The sequence below is a fragment of the Sycon ciliatum genome, chromosome 13 (genome assembly GCF_964019385.1).
Source record: "Sycon ciliatum chromosome 13, ocSycCili1.1, whole genome shotgun sequence".
Lineage (NCBI taxonomy): Eukaryota > Metazoa > Porifera > Calcarea > Leucosolenida > Sycettidae > Sycon > Sycon ciliatum.
Window position 1 is genome coordinate 21776733 of NC_088655.1, and position 20530 is coordinate 21797262.

The 20530-nt window shown below is 47.2% G+C and overlaps 1 protein-coding gene across 1 annotated transcript; it reads right to left on the reverse strand.

Moving 5' to 3' along the window:
- Positions 1-1403: 1403 nt before the first annotated feature.
- LOC135829685 (uncharacterized) lies at positions 1404-3525 on the reverse strand. The gene has a single exon (XM_065342075.1). The coding sequence runs from the start codon at positions 3384-3386 to the stop codon at positions 2094-2096; it is 1293 nt and encodes a 430-aa protein (XP_065198147.1). The 5' UTR covers positions 3387-3525; the 3' UTR covers positions 1404-2093.
- Positions 3526-20530: the final 17005 nt, after the last annotated feature.

The window sequence follows — 20530 nt, forward strand, 5'->3', positions numbered from 1 at the left end:
TAGTGCTCCCTGAAGTGCGGCATCCAAAGTAGCAGGGTGCAGTTCCTTTACCCGGATGCGGGTTGCCCGGGAGTCTAGGCCGTCTAAAAACTGAATCCGGGCGAGCAGGTCCCTATCGGCCCCAGCCATGTTCGGGTATGCGCGACTGGTGGTCGACCTTACTTCCTCGCAGAAGGCACTCAATGTTTGGCCCTTTCCTTGGCGGCTGGCTTTCAGCGCTGCGCGGTGCAGCTCCGCGCGCTGTGCAGGGGCAAACCGGTCGGCGAGAGCTTGGGCGAGCGGAGCTATTTGGCCCGCACGAACCGCCTACGGTAAACTTTGGTAATTATAATTGTGCGTCGCCCGTAAGCGACAGGCCTAGAAACTGGCTCTGCTCCGCCGGTGTCCACTGGTTGACCGCGGAAACCTGCTGGAACTGGGCATACCAGGCTGCCCAGTTATCTTCCAGGCGACCTGCATACTTCGCCGGTGTGGCCCAATTATGCACGTGGCGTGCGGGAACGGGTGCTGGAGCGGCGGCGGCGGCAGGTGCAGCGGCGGGTTGAGCCATAGTCGGAGAAGGATGAATAAGTGGAAGAGTGAACTATCGATGGGTTCAAATCTAAATAAACTGTTACTTTAAACCACCGCTGCCACCAGTGTAATAGGTCGCCGAGTGGTATCAGGAGGCACACACACAAGAAGACTGACTAATATTATGTTCTCCGGCTCAATCAGGCGGGTCAGCAGCTCACAAAAAGATGGCGAAGATTCTATCAGGTCGATGCCAAATCCCCGGAGGGTATCATTCTAGGATTGCATCTCTGTACGTGCGCTGTATAGTACATGTACATGTATACTCTGCACACAGCCCGTTGCCTAAAATATCACCGCTAGCCCCCACAGTCTCACACAGCTTTTTATACCACCCTCTCCTGGCATATATACCGGCATGGTCGGCACCCGATCTTCATGGTGCCTGATGATTGCGTGAGCATGAAACTTAAAGTAGCAGCAAACAAGCCTTGATTGTCCTTGTTGTTCTGTTGTGTACATGTATATAAATATACAAGTGGCACAGTCATGTGCACACAGTGGCAGGGCAGCATGATCGACACTTGCTGTTGACGTACAAGCAGAACGCTGCTCAATTCAATACCAGCTCCGCCCTTCCACGACATCTACTTTTGGAGAAAGACACTGCCACAGCATTCCTTCCTTTTTTCGGTATCTACAGGGTACAAGCATGTGTTTACTGCATGAAACATCACGTTGATCAAGCTAACGCCCCACAGATCCAGCGTCAACTTGTTTACCTCAATCACACCCGTTATCCTTGTTCCCTCATCCCTCCCTCCATTTAAGTATCTCTCTGCTGCGCTCAACACTTCTCTTCGCCCCTTATCCATTTTGTTTACAAGGTATTCAGTATGCGACGTTTGTAACGTTCGTCAATTCTGTTGATTTAAATATGCCAGTTTGTGAACATCAAAACAAGACGTGACTCGATTTTTTTAGAAAGGGAACTGAAATGATGAAAACAGCATACTGCATCGCACTACTAGTACATTATAACCATCACTATTAAGGGGAAATATTTTGAGACAAAACTGTATCGACAAACCCGTTTGCCCCCACCTGCAGCTCACTAGAACTGATGTATTCGAAATATTCACTGATGCAGCACACTATAAAGAAATGGATCGCGAATGTGCTTAGGAATCAGCAAGGGATGTGTACTTTGCGTCTTGATTTCTACTGAAGCTCTTATGCGGGTACTACTATGCATTATCTTTAGAAAATGCATACATGTACATGAATACCAAGTAGGTGAAACAAAAAGTAAAACAGATGGAAGAAAGTGTAACGTACATAATTTATTATATACGAACTGCGAGGTGAAAAACTTGACAGGAACACACCACTCTGATCACGTTACTTCAGAAAAGATTTTTCATGCGGAATACAATCGATAATAGGACGTCGAAAAAATAGAAAATACCCAATACACACATAGCTTATCGTTCCTCAGAAGCATGGTCCAGTTCCTATTACTATTAGTTTTTAGTTCAAAGGTTAGAAATCTTCTAGAACCACCGACGCTGTTTGTATGCTTAAAGGTCAGCTCGCGCCCGCTTCAAAGTTTCCAGTTCCTTCGCACTCTCCGGTTGCTGGCTCCTAGCATTCAGCATTTGCACTTCGGCATGGTGTTGGGCTTTCATAACCTCGATCTGCTGTTTTTTCTGGGTTAGGAGCTGCTCTTGCTGGGTTCGGAGCTGCTCTTGCTGGGTTCGGTGCTGCTCCAGTTGCTGGATCCTAGCATTCAGCATTTGAACTTGGGCATGGTATTGGGCTTTCATAACCTCGATCTGCTGTTTTTTCTGGGTTAAGAGCTGCTCTTGCAACAGTTTAATTTGCGATTCTTCACTTTCTGCCCTGCGTTTAGCCTCCTCCATTGCTGCTAACCGGCCCAAATACTCCTTGTTCTGCCTTTCAAACTGATCCGCAGAGATCATGTTTTGAGCCGCTTGATCTTTCATTTCTTTCAGTTGCCTGTTAATCTGAGGTTTCTGCGTTTCCATGGTCTGCCTCTGGGTATCCATGGTCTGTTGGATGCTGGCCAGCTCCTTCTGCAATGACGCTTGCTCCTTCTTGGTTGGTTCTAGCAACCGTTCAAGTTTCGTTTCCTCGTCAATCTTGTCCTTGACTCTCTCTTGTATGCGCTGCAGCGTGTCTGGTGAATATCTCTCTTTGCAGTTCATTATGAGATGTCCGAGAACTCGCTTCCGAGATTGGAGTCGGTCGTCCATCGCTGTTTCGCGGGTTATTTTCCTCGTCGTGGGAGGATTGTCTACCAAGAGAAATTTCTTAACGGACGCCATGACGGGCGATATCTCCTGCAAGTATTTCTTCAACCTGATCTCCTCCGCTGGATCTTCATACTCGACGCATTTGGTGCAGATTATACTGGTATATTGGATTACTTCACCTTGAAACATGGCACTCCTCAAGGCGTCTTCCTCTTCTTTCGTGAAGCGAGATTGGATGACGAACAGCACTTGATTTATTCCTCCGGTGCATTTACTCGCAATATGGGCAAGCTGATTGAGGACTTCAACAGGCTTTAGCTTTTTGTCACCAATGCCAATGGTATCCACAATCTTCAGTACGTACCGAGTACCTCCGAAATGAACCGCAACCAGCTCGGTCGGCGTTTCACTCGGCTCGGTCATACCTGCCGAAGACTCATGGAAAAGGTTCTCTTTACCTGCCAGCACGTTCGCCATGGCGGATTTTCCCGCTCCTGTTCGCCCGATAATAACAACAACACGGTCGGCCTGCTCATCTGGCATAGGGTCCAGCCCGTCTTCATACAGGCTCACATAGGTGCTATCGCAATTGGCCATGGTGTCCGCAACTTTGTCTGCAGTTGCAGCAAAGGTACTTCGTCCGATTCAAGTAGCGGTTTCACACTGTTGAGCGAAGACTGTTGTGCATTGTTCATATAGCTATCGCAGCCGCAGGGAGTGCAGCACTGTTACACTATGTGGAGGAGCATGGTCATGGTGTGTGTGTGCCATGTCATGTGCCGTTGCACTGCCTGCACGCGTTCCAGGATTTGCGGCAGGGAGACTGCTAGCTTGTGCGTGTCTCACTCTCCGCATTTATCCGATTAAACTTGACTGACAAGCACGGATTGGACGTGTCACTCCTTGGGGACTTGGTCGAGAGAGCTGTCTTTTTGATGGCAAAAATGTGTCGATCCGTGCACATTTTTTCTGCCGGCATAATCCGCCGGTGCCTACATGTACATGTACGTATCTAATATTGACTGGGTACGAGGTCAGTATAGGAAATAAAAGCCGTGTAAAAGACCGAGGCGAAGCCGAGGTCTTTTACGAGGTTCTATTTCCTATACTGACCAAGTACGCAGTCAATATTATATTTATCACGACAAACAGTCCGTATTTCAAATTCCAGAACGATAACCTCATGAATCCCGGTTTTATAATTGCACCACCGTTGCACCACCACCTACTCATGCAGTGACAATGCTGCACTAGGCACCGTTCAACTGCGCAACCCCTAAGCAGTCAAATATATGCAGTCAATATAGCCCTAAGGAGTGAAATATGCAGGAATATTTGACTGCTTAGCTATAGCGAAAATCAATGGGAGTCAATACTAAGGGAGTGATAAACTGAATTATTGTAGTGCTATGCGATCCTGAACACCAGTAGGTACACCAACTAACAATTACACTGCGTTTCCAGCGCAACAAACACCTCCCAAACTCCAGGCAGCAACGTCAGTCAACCTATTCAACCTACATACCGGTAATTATATTCTTCATTCGTATAATGTACTAGTGCCCTGGAGAACCAAATGTTTCAAATTATGCATTCATTTCGTTGTATTTCGCTTGTCGGTGTACAATTATTCACATCCATAATTATCACTACGTCACGTGCTAGCCTTCAACTAATGCACTGTCTCTCCTCTAAACATTTCATACCGTGTACATGTACATGTACGTGTCACTTGCGTTTTTTGTCCCCATGACGCCGAGACCTCAGGTCGGCTGAGGGCAAGAAGCCTCACCATCAGTATGCTCCAATATACAATTGTTGTCTTTGCCCGTGAGCTGTGATCACGCAGAAGTTTTTTAAAAATAAATTATTATGCAGGCAGGCATAGTGGGATGGTCTAAGGCTGCGTTTACACGACAACGCACGGCCAGTTTTCCGTTTTCAGTCCCGCATTTCTTTTTTCGTTTTCGAGCATTTACACGATCAAAGCTGATCCGAGGTGGTCTCCGTTTGTATCGTTTTCGCGCGTCTACACGGGAGCAAAGGATCCGCAAAAGTTCGTCATGTGCCAAGTGTTGTCGTGGAAGCACCAATCACACTCCAGGAATAGGCCACAAAACAACACTCGTCACATGACGAAAATTATAAAAACAATTTTTTTGATTGTCGGATCGGTGTAAACGGCCGAAAACGAAAAACACGTGACGGAAAACGAGGCCAGCATACCGTTTTGACTGTTTACACACCCAAATTTATCCGGCAGAACTTTTCCGTTTTCAAATTCTTCCACCTTGGCCAGCGTTTTGGTTTTCTTCCGTTTTGGTGTACAACTTTTACGTTTTGCTCTTCGTACCATGGATCCGAAAGGATTTTCTTGCGTTTTCACCCCCAGCGTTGTCGTGTAAACGCAGCCTAAGACCATGATTGAGAAACAGAGGGTACCAGGTTCAAGTCCTGCTTGGAAGCGGAAGGAATTTTTCCAGCCGTGCTGCGACCCACAGTTAATTGGGAACTCGTGGCCTGGCACGAGGGTAACATGGATGCAGCTAATGGGATTTCGGTCTTTGACACTTGGTGGTGGGTCTGATCTACTCACCTCCCACCGTTTAGGCGCTGCATCTGCGCCTTTGATCCTAGAGGGTGGTGGCGTTCCCATGACGGATGCGGAAAACACGGTTTCCAGCCGAGTCTCACGCGAACCGTGAAATTTAATTTATTATTATTCAAAATGAAAGTAGCACGCGGCAAGCGGCGCCAAGCGCTAACCATTCCATGCATCGATTGTATGATGACGACAGGCAACACGACGTTATGAGCATGCTAGTACTCTCACATGACACCAAACATATTAGTTCCAATATTATTATTTCCAGCCTCCCACGAGGCCAGTGTCGCAGTGTGTTGAGAACAACAACGCTCTCCCTCTCCCTCGAGATCTCACCTCAACGACTCACTTCAGTCCATTGACGCAACAGAAGATGCTGTTTGACATGTCTGATAGCAGATGTGGTGTGCGCTTACATCCCCGCTAAACCGCTACTGCCATACCGGCACCAGGCTAAAAGCAGAACTTTGGTGCACGTGATGTGCGCGAAAGGATAATGGATGTAGATGTTTAGCATACCCGTTTTCTGCTCCCACCAGCGTACAGACTACATGTATGCAGTACATAGACCAGCCATGGCCCATGTGGCAAGGGTCGATTGGTAAGCATGACATCATCCATATCTAACGGTACAATGAAGAGATTATGCCTGCAGTACGAACCTCAACTCAGACTCAAAGCAGGTCACTTTCATCTGTTCACACATACAGTCAACTTCGCTTGTAACGACACTCGGCGGGGCATCAAACAAGTGTCCTTATTCGCGAAGTGTCGTTATAAACTTATACCCGAAGTCTCATTATTATGTATTACAGTTGGAAGGGACTTTGCTCTGGGCATGGAAATTCTGTCGTTATTCGCGAATTGTCGTTATATCCGCAGTCGTTATTAGCGAAGTTGACTGTAGTCCATCATCCTCTTCATTTCTGTGTAAGATTTTATCTGATCAAATCCTATCCTATCCATATTAGGCCTTGACGGATTATGCTAATATTTTCGTGAAATTATGCTTTTCGCATTGCTGAAAAAATTGCAGAATTATGCTATTTTTATGCTAAAAGTTATCATAATTATGCCGCATTATGCTCACATATGCTGCTAATGTATTATGTACATTTATATGATGGTTCTGTGCAAAATAGCAGGGGATTTTTTTTGTAGAGGGCGTTGTCATAGTTGTACTGTAGTAGCAGAAGTTCAACGGGGTGAACGCACCGTCCGACCTAGCTACGACCGTCACTGATTTTAGTGGACTGGACATGTTATCAAGGGAGTCGTAAACCTACGACTTCCTGGTGCATCTACTGTCTTGTAGAACATGTACAACTGTATGGAATTTGATGCGAACAGGCGGATTATTCCAATTTTATGCGATTCGTATGCAATTTGCCTCGACTTATGCAATTATTCGATTTTGGTAGGAATTATGCGAAAAATTATGCTAGCATAATCCGTCAAGGCCTAATCCATATTACTATTGGTAAGTATAAATTTCGCAGCAGTGCATTTCATAATATTATTATGAAATGCACTGCTGCGACATTTACATCATAGTTGTACATTTGGAATTACAATTGTTAATATTTACATTATACTGTATTTACAGACATTTATCTCCTTTCTTCCTGTTGTATAATCACTGTCCGGCCCGGCGTGTATTTACCGCCATATTGCCAGGTGCGTGTTTACCACCATAATTATGAATAAAATACTCAGTTGTTACTGCTGCGACATTTCATCTGTCATCTACACTCCGTGTATTCGGTTTTTCAAGAGGTTTTTTCCGCCACTCCATATTTAACATATCCAGTTACTTTCGGTGATTCCTTTCGCTTTAATGCGGTCAAAGCGAAAGAAATCATCAATTTAATAGATTATGTCGCTCACATCAAGAGTACTCTTGCCCACATGTATAGAACGAGGCGCCGTCACCTGGTTGTGTTACACCAAACAACTGACTATCCGGATGCCCTCGACAGTCTGTGCACTGCAAGCCGGCACTAGCGAACCAGACGCTGAAAACATGTGCCAAGGATGACAAGTCATAAGAGACAAGATGCCTGCGATCTCGTGCACACAGTTCAATTTGCAAAGGGGGAATGTTCTTTGACGCACAGAGGGCCCAGGGGAGTACCGAACCGTTTTTTAGCATCACGGGACTCGCAAACTCGCAAACGTTGGCATTTTTCGCGAGGTCATGGTCCGGCCGTTCCACATTGCGAACTTTGTGCGAATCTAAGCTCATTTACAATGCTGAAATTCTGGAACTAAGCCTGGGCCCTGGGCCCTGGGGCCTGAGTAACTACATACACTGTACATGCACATGTAATAATAATACAATGACTTATGTACAGTAGGTATCATTGTTATACATGTACGTAGACTTAGTGACGGCACTCCGTAGGTCCTTGCTGGCTGTGTATCATCACAACTAAGTTACTTGACACAAGCCACCCGAAGCCTAAGCCTAATTCAATCACATCCGATCACAATCCTTTAAAAAAAATTAATAGTTGACTTTACATCATCACAAGCCCTAATAAGGCACTGGGGCATCGCAGAGCGGCAGCAAGCTATACTATTACTATGGAGAGCCAGCACAGCACATTACACACCCATGAGCATTTCCCAACTATCACATGCACAACCGCTGGCAGAAGCGCCGAAACCCCCATTGGCCATCGGCCACCTCCACGTGCTCATTGTGCAACCAAACACTTCTATTACGCTAGTTCTTTGCAGGCAAAAAAACCTTTTACAGAAGGAGTGCTGATTTCCCAGTTTCATTTGCCCCCCCCCCCACACACACACACACAAACACCATGCGAATGTCATTTCTGAGGCCTGTGTATGCCAGAGACCAACTTAGAACAGAGAACACAGCACTTCTTCTGAGTAACAGCGGTGTTCATGTCCCAAGTGGTTGGAGCTACCGTAAGGCCTGGGCATACCAGCATGGTCGTCCAGCAAAGTGACGCTTCAAGCAGGCACTCTGTCTGCACCAAGCGCCGTGCCTGCATCAAATCTATGTGAGTCAATACTAAGGGAGTGATAAATGTATTTATCACTCCCTTAGTATTGACTCACATAGATTTTTGCCATACCTAAGCAGTCAAATATTCCTGCATATTTCACTCCTTAGGGCTATATTGACTGCTTATATTTGACTGCTTAGGGGTTGCGCAGTTGATTGGTGCCTAGTGAAGCATTGTCACTGCATGAGTAGGTGGTGGTGCAAAGGTTGTGCAATCATAAAACCGGGATTCATGAGGTTATCGTTCTGGAATTTGAAATACGGACTGTTTGTCGTGATAAATCTAATATTGACTTCGTACTTGGTCAGTATAGGAAATAAAAACCTCGTAAAAGACCTCGGCTTCGCCTTGGTCTTTTACTCGGCTTTTATTTCCTATATTGACCTCGTACTCAGTCAATATTAGATACTTATCGCACCCCACGTGAGTGTCTCCATGGTTTGAGCCAATCAGCGGCCTTACTGAGCGTGCAATATTCCCCAGTACACCGCCAGCCAATGTGGATGCACTGCAGTGCGATATTGCACCCCGGCGAGTGAGCGTGCAACTAACCTATATTTGCACGCTCACTTCGAAGTGAGCGTGCAAATATAGGTTATTTGCACGCTCACTTCGAAGCGAGCGTGCAATTATAGGTTATTTGCACGCTCGCTTCGAAGTGAGCGTGCAGATATAGGTTATTTGCACGCTCACTCGCCGGGGTGCAATATCGCACTGCAGTGCATCAACATAGTCATCTGGTCATTGGCTGGCGGCGTACTGGGGAATATTGCGAGTCGCTACGCCAAGCAGTCGCTGCTGACTTGCTGCACCACACCAAAATTAATAATTGGTCGTTGACGCTGTCGCGGAAGCGAATGTGGACCCGGCTTGCGTCCGCCAAGTCAACTTCACAAGCTCCGTGAGAGTCGAGACAGCAGACGCCCAAGTATTGGAGAAGACTGTCGACAGCCGATTTGAGAAACTGTCCGACGCCGCCATCGACAGCCTCGTTTCTGAGCAGAAAAACAAAAACACAGAGCAGGCAACTGACAAATGGCTCCGCTTATTCGACGAGTATTGTAAAGACACAGGACGTCGCTGTGACCTGAGTACGGTTACGGCAAGCGACCTAGCTTACATTCTGCGACATGCATACGTCGAATTCCGTCCGAAGAAAGCTGGAGTGAAGTTCTACTCTGCATCAAGCTTGCTCGGTTTCCGTTCCGCAATACATCGCAAGCTAGTCGAGTTGAAGCGGCCCATGAACGTCCACAGTGACCCAGCGTTCAAGGACGCAAACATTGCATTGAAGGCTTTCCTCATGAAGCCAAAGAAAGCGGGAAAAGTCAAAGCGGTGGAGCACAAACACCCCATCAACGACGACGACATGAGCAAGCTGTCCCGCTACTTCCAGGATCTCCCGTGTATACAGCAGCTGCTCGAAAGAAGTGTTCCTCTAAAAATGAACGCGACTGGTTGTGCTGCGTTGTATTAAAGGGGAAGTTAAGGCAAAACTAAAATTTCACCAGTTGTAGTCTTCGGGGTGCTGAGTCGAATGGTCTTGGTCCGAGAAAGCTGAGACGCTCCCTTCCTACTTGAATCCCAATCGAACTCGCGCACTTCCACCGAAACTGGGTGACTGCGCCCTACGAGATGGGGATTTGTATGCAAAATGTCACTAAAAGCGCCATTTCGTTCTTATAAAAGCACGGATGACCGCGATTGGCCCATATGTTGTAGTCTTTTGGACGCTGAGTCAACTGGTTTTGGTCCAAAAAGGCTGCGATGCGGCGTTCCTCCTTTATTCCCAATCGAACATGGTTGAACAAGCGGTCACGTGCTCCTGCGTACACCAGTCACCTGGTCACCGTGCCTGCAGGGTGCAACTTACTAGCCTGTTTGACCTTTTTTGGGTGCAGTCCTGTCACTCGAGTTGAACCTTGGTGTGAAAGTTGTCGCCTGCTGGCGTGGTGACCAGGTGATTTGGGCACCCAGGAGCACGTGACCACTTGTTCAACCATGTTCGATTGGGAATAAAGGAGGAACGCTGCATCGCAGCCTTTTCGGACCAAAACCAGTCGACTCAGCGTCCAAAAGACTACAACATATGGGCCAATCGCGGTCATCCGTGCTTTTATAAGAACGAAATGGCGCTTTTAGTGACATTTTGCATACGAATCCCCATCTACATGTAGTTGGGCGCAGTCAACCAGTTTCGGTGGAAGTGCGCCAGTTCGATTGGGATTCAAGTAGGAAGGGAGCGTCTCAGCTTTCTCGGACCAAGACCATTCGACTCAGCACCCCGAAGACTACAACTGGTGAAATTTTAATTTTTGCCTTAACTTCCCCTTTAATGATAGCAGGGTTGCATGCAGCATGCTAGGGTTGCACCAGACTGTGTCAAGTGGGTGGTGACAGACTGTGTGGTGGCAGGGGTGCGATAAATGTATTGCACTCGGACGCGTGCAATAGGGCTTGAAAGTGCTACGTCACAGCATAGCAACAATTTCAAAAATTCAAAAGCTGGATCCACTTGGATCCAATTTTTGTATGGATCCAAGCACATTTCAAGCGGTCTAACCCACAGCATGGTGATGTAGCCAGTGAAACTGACTGATTTGGCTACTGGGGGCGGGGTTACAACTGGTGGCGAAATAAAAGTCACACCTGCATGCGACATGAGTGGGTTGCTATGCACCCACATACTTAGGCAATAGCAAAGTCACACCTTAGTGGATCCAAAAATAGAAATCTGATGTCAACTTACTACTCCCTGGCCGTTTTGACGTCAAAAACGGCCAGGAAGTACTAAGTTGACATCAGATTTCTAGTTTGGATCCACTAAGGTGTGACCCTATAGGGCTTGAAAGTGATGACGTCAAAAACGGCCAGGGAGTACTAAGTTGACATCAGATTTCTAGTTTGGATCCACTAAGTTGTGACCAAGAGTAGATAAACAAGAGTGTGCAACTCTCGGATGGGTTGGCCCACGGCGGAATTTTTTGTTGACGTAATCTTTTCGACGACGCACGCGCTGCGAGCCTTTTGGAGAGGTTTCCCTCGTGCACTTGGCCGGGCTTTACACTACAAGGTCGGTGCCCAGCACGTGCTCTCACACTGCTCTGCGGCAAAGTCCGCGTTTCTCTGAAAAAAGGTGACGTCAACAAAAAATTCCGCCGTGGGCGGGGGTATCTGCAGATTGTGCAGGAGAGATCCGGAGTTGCACTTATTTATTATTGACGACTACACCATAGCTCAGTGGTTAGAGCATCGCTGGCTACAAGCGAGGGTCCCTGGTTCGAGTCCTGGTGGTGACAGTCAATTTTTTCTTCAGACTTTTCCCGTTTGTCTCTTTCCCTCAAACCAGTTAATATTTTATGACTTGGGGGCTCCCCGCGTGCTAGTTTGTACGTGAAGTGTGTGGGTTACAGTGAGGGCTGCGTCCCACCCGCCTGTGTGGATTCACAGGAAGTGTGAGTTACGAAGTCTGAAGAAAACGTTGAACGGTCTCTGCTGGGATGACGACTACACCATAGCTCAGTGGTTAGAGCATCGCTGGCTACAAGCGAGGGTCCCTGGTTCGAGTCCTGGTGGTGACAGTCAATTTTTTCTTCAGACTTTTCCCGTTTGTCTCTTTCCCTCAAACCAGTTATTATTTATTATTATTATTTATTCTTCTTTTACTAGGGAATTCCCAACAGGCGTCAGCGCCTTTTTACAGGGAACCCTACTCAATCTGCGGACAGAACTGTTTCGTCCTTTGTGGACTCATCAGCGCAGCACAGAGGAAATGAGGCCGAACCTGATAGCAATGGAAATAAAAATTTCCAATCAGGCCCGAACGTACCTTGCCAGAGTGCTCAAACTGACAAGTCAGTGAGCTCTGCATAAAGCAAACAGCAAAGGCACTGCCCCACGCAAGAGTGCTCAACTGCTACAAGAGCAGGAGCGAAATACTCAATCTGCGGACAGAACTGTTTCGTCCTTTGTGGACTCATCAGCGCAGCACAGAGGAAATGAGGCCGAACCTGATAGCAATGGAAATAAAAATTTCCAATCAGGCCCGAACGTACCTTGCCAGAGTGCTCAAACTGACAAGTCAGTGAGCTCTGCATAAAGCAAACAGCAAAGGCACTGCCCCACGCAAGAGTGCTCAACTGCTACAAGAGCAGGAGCGAAATACTCAATCTGCGGACAGAACTGTTTCGTCCTTTGTGGACTCATCAGCGCAGCACAGAGGAAATGAGGCCGAACCTGATAGCAATGGAAATAAAAATTTCCAATCAGGCCCGAACGTACCTTGCCAGAGTGCTCAAACTGACAAGTCAGTGAGCTCTGCATAAAGCAAACAGCAAAGGCACTGCCCCACGCAAGAGTGCTCAACTGCTACAAGAGCAGGAGCGAAATACTCAATCTGCGGACAGAACTGTTTCGTCCTTTGTGGACTCATCAGCGCAGCACAGAGGAAATGAGGCCGAACCTGATAGCAATGGAAATAAAAATTTCCAATCAGGCCCGAACGTACCTTGCCAGAGTGCTCAAACTGACAAGTCAGTGAGCTCTGCATAAAGCAAACAGCAAAGGCACTGCCCCACGCAAGAGTGCTCAACTGCTACAAGGAACCCTAGGTATAATTTGATGGATGAGCGAAATTCAGCGAAATTCAGCTGGTGAACTAGACATGCCGCAAGCCGGTGGAAGTGTATTCCACCTGGCAGCGCCCAAATAAGAAATTGCACTAAAGCCATATCGGGTGTTAGCAGGGGGGGGGGGGGCAGAACAAGAGCAGCAGAGACTTGGCCACGGGTGGTGGCTGCAGTGCGAGCACCATGGGCGCGCAAAGTAAAGCGGTCTCGCAGAAGAGGACTAGCAAGTCCATTCAGGCAGCGGTAAACAAATACATAGGTTTTGAAGTTGAGGCGTTTCTCAAGGGCGTACAAGTGTAGTATCCCTGCCCGACCAATACGGAAGCAGTACGGAACTAATACGGAGCTTTGCCTGACGTATATTTAGTGTATCTCCGTATGTAAGCGTGCGGCGTCTGCTGCATATAAGCGGCTGCGCATTTCTGTTTTGAGGAAGAGAAGATTAGAATAGATTGGATAGCAATGAAAGCTAACTCGAAGAATAAGGATTCAGCCTCTAGGTGAGCACCGGAGAGAAAGTCAGTTATTTTGCCGCATCTTCTTTCACGAACGATTATATCTCAGGTGTGTACCTGAAAGTAGAATAAAAGTAATTATTGTTGATTTCACCGCGCCTACCACTCGGCTAACCTATTACATTGGTGGCAGCGGTGTAGTTTTAAATAAAACAACGTGATTCGACCCCAGACTCCGATGGCTCAACCCGCTACAGCTCCGTGCGACGAATCAAGATGAGAATCATGTTTCTTGCCTTCCTCGGCCTGGCAATGCTTATTAGCCTGCAGCACAGTCAGGGTGCTGACGTTATAACGTGGATCACCATTCTTTCCGCATGGCATCCACAGGAGACTCCGATGGCGATTCCAAGTGACCCGCTACCTACATTTATACTACCGCGTACCGGTAGTGATGGCGAAGCTGATGAGGACGACAACAGGCAGGCTTCTGCCCAAGATGAGGAGGGTATTCCCCAAGACCAGCAGCGTTTGATTTTCGCCGGCACGCAGTCGAAAGCAGGAGCCCACTCTTCACTTTGGTACTTCGCCTCTGTGGTGGGATGCAGATTTTCGTCAACACTCTTCCTGGCTAGACCATCACTCTTTACGTCGCGCAAAGCGATGTTCTCGACAATGTGAAGACCATGATTCAAGACGAGGAGGGAGGTTATTTGTCTGACGCCGAGCTAGCCGCTCTGAGTGACCGGCTCAACCAAGATGAAGATAAAACCTGGCTCGCCCTCCGCCATAGCTCCAGGCGCCGCCGTGGTTACTAACGCTGATTCCAGGTATGGCATTTTCTTTCCTGTCTTCCTTCAGTCTCCCTGTTCTTTTCAGTCTTCCTTTATGCGAGTGTGTGAATCCAGTTTAGCTTGGTAGGCGTCTGATCATGGTGAGCCACGGCTTACCCAGCTAACGTGGGACAATGTGTGTGACAACGCCCCCTATAGTTATAGTGTATTCAGTTAGGTTTTTTGAACTGCGATGTTCCTGGCGGGTTGTGCCAGCGTTGTGCAGCAAGAGTGCTGTGGATTTTCAGGTCCTATTTGGAGGACAGTTCTTTCCCCTTTTGACCCCGTGAGATCGTGTGAACCTGGTGTGCTTCTACTTTATGATTTGTTATCAGTTCATTTATTCTGTCTACTCTAAACGTTATCATTTCCGATATATTATTTGCCATCTTCCGGTTGACGCTGTGTTCGTAACTCTTCACTAATTTTTTGAAAATCACGAGGGCGTGATTATCTGTAGGAAGGGAGGGTGTAGTATCCCTGCCCGACCAATACGGAAGCAGTACGGAACTAATACGGAGCTTTGCCTGACGTATATTTAGTGTATCTCCGTATGTAAGCGTGCGGCGTCTGCTGCATATAAGCGGCTGCGCATTTCTGTTTTGAGGAAGAGAAGATTAGAATAGATTGGATAGCAATGAAAGCTAACTCGAAGAATAAGGATTCAGCCTCTAGGTGAGCACCGGAGAGAAAGTCAGTTATTTTGCCGCATCTTCTTTCACGAACGATTATATCTCAGGTGTGTACCTGAAAGTAGAATAAAAGTAATTATTGTTGATTTCACCGCGCCTACCACTCGGCTACCTATTACACAAGTTAGTATGACTGTATAGAAGAGTGGTGGGAGTCATTCTATCCAACGAAAATATTCTCTTTAATGCTACGCGGCTGGCAGTAAGAAGCTTGTCATATAGGGTTTGTGATAAGCAATGAATATATGCAGTGCTGCCAAACTCAAATGTGGACTGAATGATCGATAAATAGAAAAGTCGTTTGCCAAAAATGCTGATATTCTGCTTTGCATGGACAAATGCTCCGACCTTCCTATTGACAGTTGCACATACTGCATCCACTTGGGTTGAGAAAGACAGATGTTCGTCAACCAGTATTCCTAAGTACCGAGCGTAAGCAGATGGTGCTATGGAAGTGCCCCGGCAGTTGACTGCGGTGCCAGGTGGCAGCTCCTTGCCCGGTCGCCTGAGCAGGACAAACTGAGTCTTGGACGGGTTTAACACCAGTCCCTTCTGATCTAGGTAGCGATCCAGAGCGGCAAGGTCAGCACTCAGCTGGGTTGTGATGATCTGGATGGACTTGTGCCTGATATAGAGTGTGATATCATCGGCATAAAGTTGATTCAATGCATGTTGGAAGCACTGTGGTGCATCACGGGTGTAAATGCAAAATAGCAGTGGGCCGAGCACGGAGCTTTGTGGGACGCCTCTTGTGCAAGGGCGGGCCCCACCTAGCTCTTGTCCTACTCTTACTCGCTGGACGCGTCTGGTCAGGTAGCTTGCAAACCAAGCAAGTGCAGTGTCAGCAATGCCAAGCATCTTCAACTCGTCAATGAGCTCTTGATGCTTTTTAACTCGGTCAAAAGCTTTGCTCATATCTGCAAACACTATGCCGCAGTACTCGTTATTATCAAGGGCTTGGAGCCATTCGTCGACCACTAGCGCTAGGCAGTCCTCACACGAGCTGTTGGTACGGTAGGCAAATTGATTGTCAGGCACGTACATGATGTTGTGAAACTTAAAGAATGCAATCAGCTGCTCCAAGACAACTCGTTCTAATATCTTGCTGCATATGGGCCAAAAATGAGACTGGTCTGTAATTAGTAGAGCTTTCTGCATCGCCTGATTTGAAAACTGGGCTGACTGTGGCATTCTTGAAAATATCTGGTACGCACCCTGTGCTCAGAGATTTGTTGATAATATCAGTGAGAGAAACTGCTATGGAATCACGACCATGCTTCAGTACGGCTGGTAAGACGTTGTCAGAGCCAGGTGACTTACTTGTGTTTGTTGCTTTGAGCAGTGTGGTGATGTGCGCCACAGTTACGGGTCGAAAATGGGACAGTCGAGCAGCAGTAGTTGGCTGTTGGTTGGCTGGGCGTAAACATATGTCAGCAGGCCGGCTTGGATCATGCACTATGTTAGCAAATGTCTCTGTCAGACTACTGAGAGATGCAATTGGCTGATTTCTTACTTTCCGCCTGCCAGACAGACTGTAAAGAAGAGCCCACTGACCTCTAGGATTTTGTCGGAGTGCCGAGAACTGGTGCATCAGGAAACGGGATTTCAGTCTCCTACTCAGAAGCGTCCCCTCGCGTCTGACAGAACGATACTGTTGCTTAAGAACCATATTCCCAGGCTGCGAAAGGACTCTTCGATGCAGAGTAGTTCTGCGCTCCAGCAGTTTCCGTAACTCTGGTGTTGCCCACGGTTGAGGCTTAGGGGGTGCACACTCTTGTTTATCTACTCTTGGTGAGACTTTGCTATAGGGCTTGAAAGTGATGACGTCAAAACGGCCAGGGAGTAGTAAGTTGACATCAGATTTCTATTTTTGGATCCACTAAGGTGTGACTTTGCTATTGCCTAAGTATGTGGGTGCATAGCAACCCACTCATGTCGCATGCAGGTGTGACTTTTATTTCGCCACCAGTTGTAACCCCGCCCCCCGTAGCCAAATCAGTCAGTTTCACTGGCTACATCACCATGCTGTGGGTAAGACCGCTTGAAATGTGCTTGGATCCATACAAAAACGTGGCTTGATATGTGGCTTGATTATTGTAGTTGACGTTGATTTAGTGACTTTGGCAAGTTTGAGTCGTGTCAAGAAGTCAGGTAGGATTCAGTACTAGGCAGTAGTGAAACGTGAGTGGCAGTCTTTGCCGGTTTCTGAGGGCATCCTGGATTTGGTGTGCAGCGCTGTGGAAATGGCTTGCTGTGGAGGTCCCAGCACTGGATGTTGTATCAAAGGTACGACCTCGTAGCACGTGCTAAACCTAAAAAAATTCAAAAATTGACTTGGGCCTGTGGGAGTCCGTGAGAGAACGCCCACTCGTTCCGTTGTGACAGATTCCAGGGCCACGTAGAGGGGCCCTACCTCACCACCCATGGCTGCTTCTGGACTTGTTTTAGGTTTGGGTCCCGCGCACGGACAGAATGGGCACGAAAATGTGAAAAAATGTAAATGCATTTGTTTGGCTCCTGGGTGGCTCGCACACCGTGGCACTATGCCGGAAATTTGAGTTTTTCCGGCCTGGAAAGCCTGTCAGTGAGGCGCAAGAACTTGTAAATCATGTCCTGAGGGCCAGCATAGTGGCAGGAGTGTGTGGTCAAAATTTCACTCAAATCCACTGAGAAACACCAAAGTTACGGTCAATTGAATGCCATATGAAATTTTTGGGTGATGTGCCCCCTAAGTGGGCAGCCTACCCATAAATTTCATATGGCATTCAATTGACCGTAACTTTGGTGTTTCTCAATGGATTTGAGTGAAATTTGGACCACACACTCCTGCCACTATGCTGGCCCTCAGGACATGATTTACAAGTTCTTGCGCCTCACTGACAGGCTTTCCAGGCCGGAAAAACTCAAATTTCCGGCATTGTACCACGGTGTGCGAGCCACCCAGGAGCCAAACAAATGCATTTACATTTTTTCACATTTTCGTGCTCATTCTGTTCGTGCGCGGGACTCAAACCTAGAACAAGTCCAGAAGCAGCCATGGGTGATGGGGTAGGGCCCCTCAACGAGGCCCTGGAATCTGTCACAACGGAACGAGTGGGCGTTCTCTCACACACTCCCACAGACCCAAGTCAATTTTTGAATTTTTTTAAGTTTAGCACGTGCTACGAGGTCGTACCTTTGATACAACATCCAGTGCTGGGACCTCCACAGCAAGCCATTTCCACAGCGCTGCACACCAAATCCAGGATACCCTCAGAAACCGGCAAAGACTACCACTCACGTTTCACTACTGCCTAGTACTGAATCCTACCTGACTTCTTGACACGACTCAAACTTGCCAAAGTCACTAAATCAACGTCAACTACAATAATCAAGCCACATATCTGCAACGTCACGAGGGTGCTGGCAAAAGTCCTGCCGTGCAGCCCAATACGTGGCTCAAAAACCTGATTTTTTGGACTTGGAGCAAAATTCTGCTTTCACGTGTTTCCATGATACGACAAGTTGCGCACGGTCTGCTCACATTCAAATACAGTGCTGCCAACAAACGACAGCGTGCAACAAAAAAATCTTTCCTGGCAAGGGCACATTTTCGGCCATAACTCTTGAACGGCCTGTCAGATCGGGACACAATTTTCAGGGAATTTGCAGCTATTCATGCTCTTTCAACTGACGTAGCACTCAATATGAATTTACAAATCCGATTTTTCAGCGAATTTTTGGGTAGTCTGCCACCTTAAGCCTGGTTCACACTAGGCCGATTTTCCGGCCGATACTCCGACACCGACTCCGACACGGAGTCTGCCGACTGTGTCGGATGAGTCGGACTAGCTGTTCACACACAAAGGTGGGCAATTTCGTTTGTACTTTAGTTGTACATGTAGGCTTGTCTGTTACACACGTACACGCGGTACACAGCCGCACTGCCACTAGACCGTAGTACTAGCAGTAGTAGACGCTAGCTAGACAGCGGAAATGAGATAGTTTTTACACGAGCCACAAAGCCAAAGCGGCAAAGGCGTGAAAGGGCTAGCGTCTAGTACAGTACTACAGTTGAACATCGATTATCCGCACATCGACTATCCGACCATTCGATTATCCGTAACAGTTTTTTTTGGGCGCACGTGCCGTAGAGTACGCACTGTGCATGTAGTGAGCCATTCAAAAAATACGAAAATTTTGAAAAGTAGCACTCTATTCTATTTACAATGTACATGTACATGTATTTACAGTGTGTTTTCTTATCCGGAACATTTGCCTTATCTGAACACCGCCTGACAGCTGTCTGCCCAGAGGTGGTCGGATAATGTATCGAAGTTCTAGTACATGTACAGTCTGTACTCGTACTTTTTTTTTTTTTTTTTTTTCGATAGTGAGGAAAATGTTATCAACTCCAAAGCACGAAAAAGGCCAAAAACTAAACCAAGAACATATGCAATAACATGTTATTTATAAAGACAGGACAAGTGAATAATTAGTCAGTCCATTGTTCATGATGATCTCCGACGGTTACGTCGGCAAGCGAGCCTCCGCCACTGCCAAAGCAGCGTGGGCTCCGCAGGAGGGTGCAAATTTCAAACCAAAATTTAAACGCCTACAACCGCGAATGCACATGATACAGGATTTCAGAAGGCTGAAGGAAATCCTGCATCTAACAAATGCCATAACATGAGAGTGGTCGGATAATCGATGTTCAACTGTACTAGTAGTGTAGTATCAAGAGTCCATAACCCAAGAGTATGCAACTGTGATCTCTTTTCTATGAGCCAGATGCGCGGCGCGCTGCCTTCATTACATCATTCAGCTGCAGCCCGCGCACTGCGGAAAATCAAACACCGCACTTTCCCTCCAGTTTGAAATGAACTTTCGTACGGAACTGGAGTTCACGCGCCAGAATTCAGAGATTGTGTAGGTACTGGAACGAATCGAGCAAAAACGGATGGGCTCGTGCGAGAAATTGAGAGTTTGAATGCATGCTTTCAGAGCGTGATGAAGGCAAGTTACGTAATGAAGGCAGCGCGCCACGCATTCACCCATAATAGGGCTTGAAAGTGCTACGTCACAGCATAGCAACAATTTCAAAAATTCAAAACTGGATCCACTTGGATCCAGTTTTTATATGGATCCAAGCACATTTCAAGCGGTCTTACCCACAGCATGGTGATGTAGCCAGTGAAACTGACTGATTTGGCTACGGGGGGCGGGGTTACAACTGGTGGCGAAATAAAAGTCACACCTGCATGCGACATGAGTGGGTTGCTATGCACCCACATACTTAGGCAATAGCAAAGTCACACCTTAGTGGATCCAAAAATAGAAATCTGATGTCAACTTACTACTCCCTGGCCGTTTTGACGTCATCACTTTCAAGCCCTATCACAGTTTTATTTTATTTTTTTATTTATTTATTTTTTATTGCAGCATCTCATAGCACAGTGAGAACACCGGCCAATACAAAGAGAGAGAGGGTGTTAGCCAACCACGGCAGTTGCA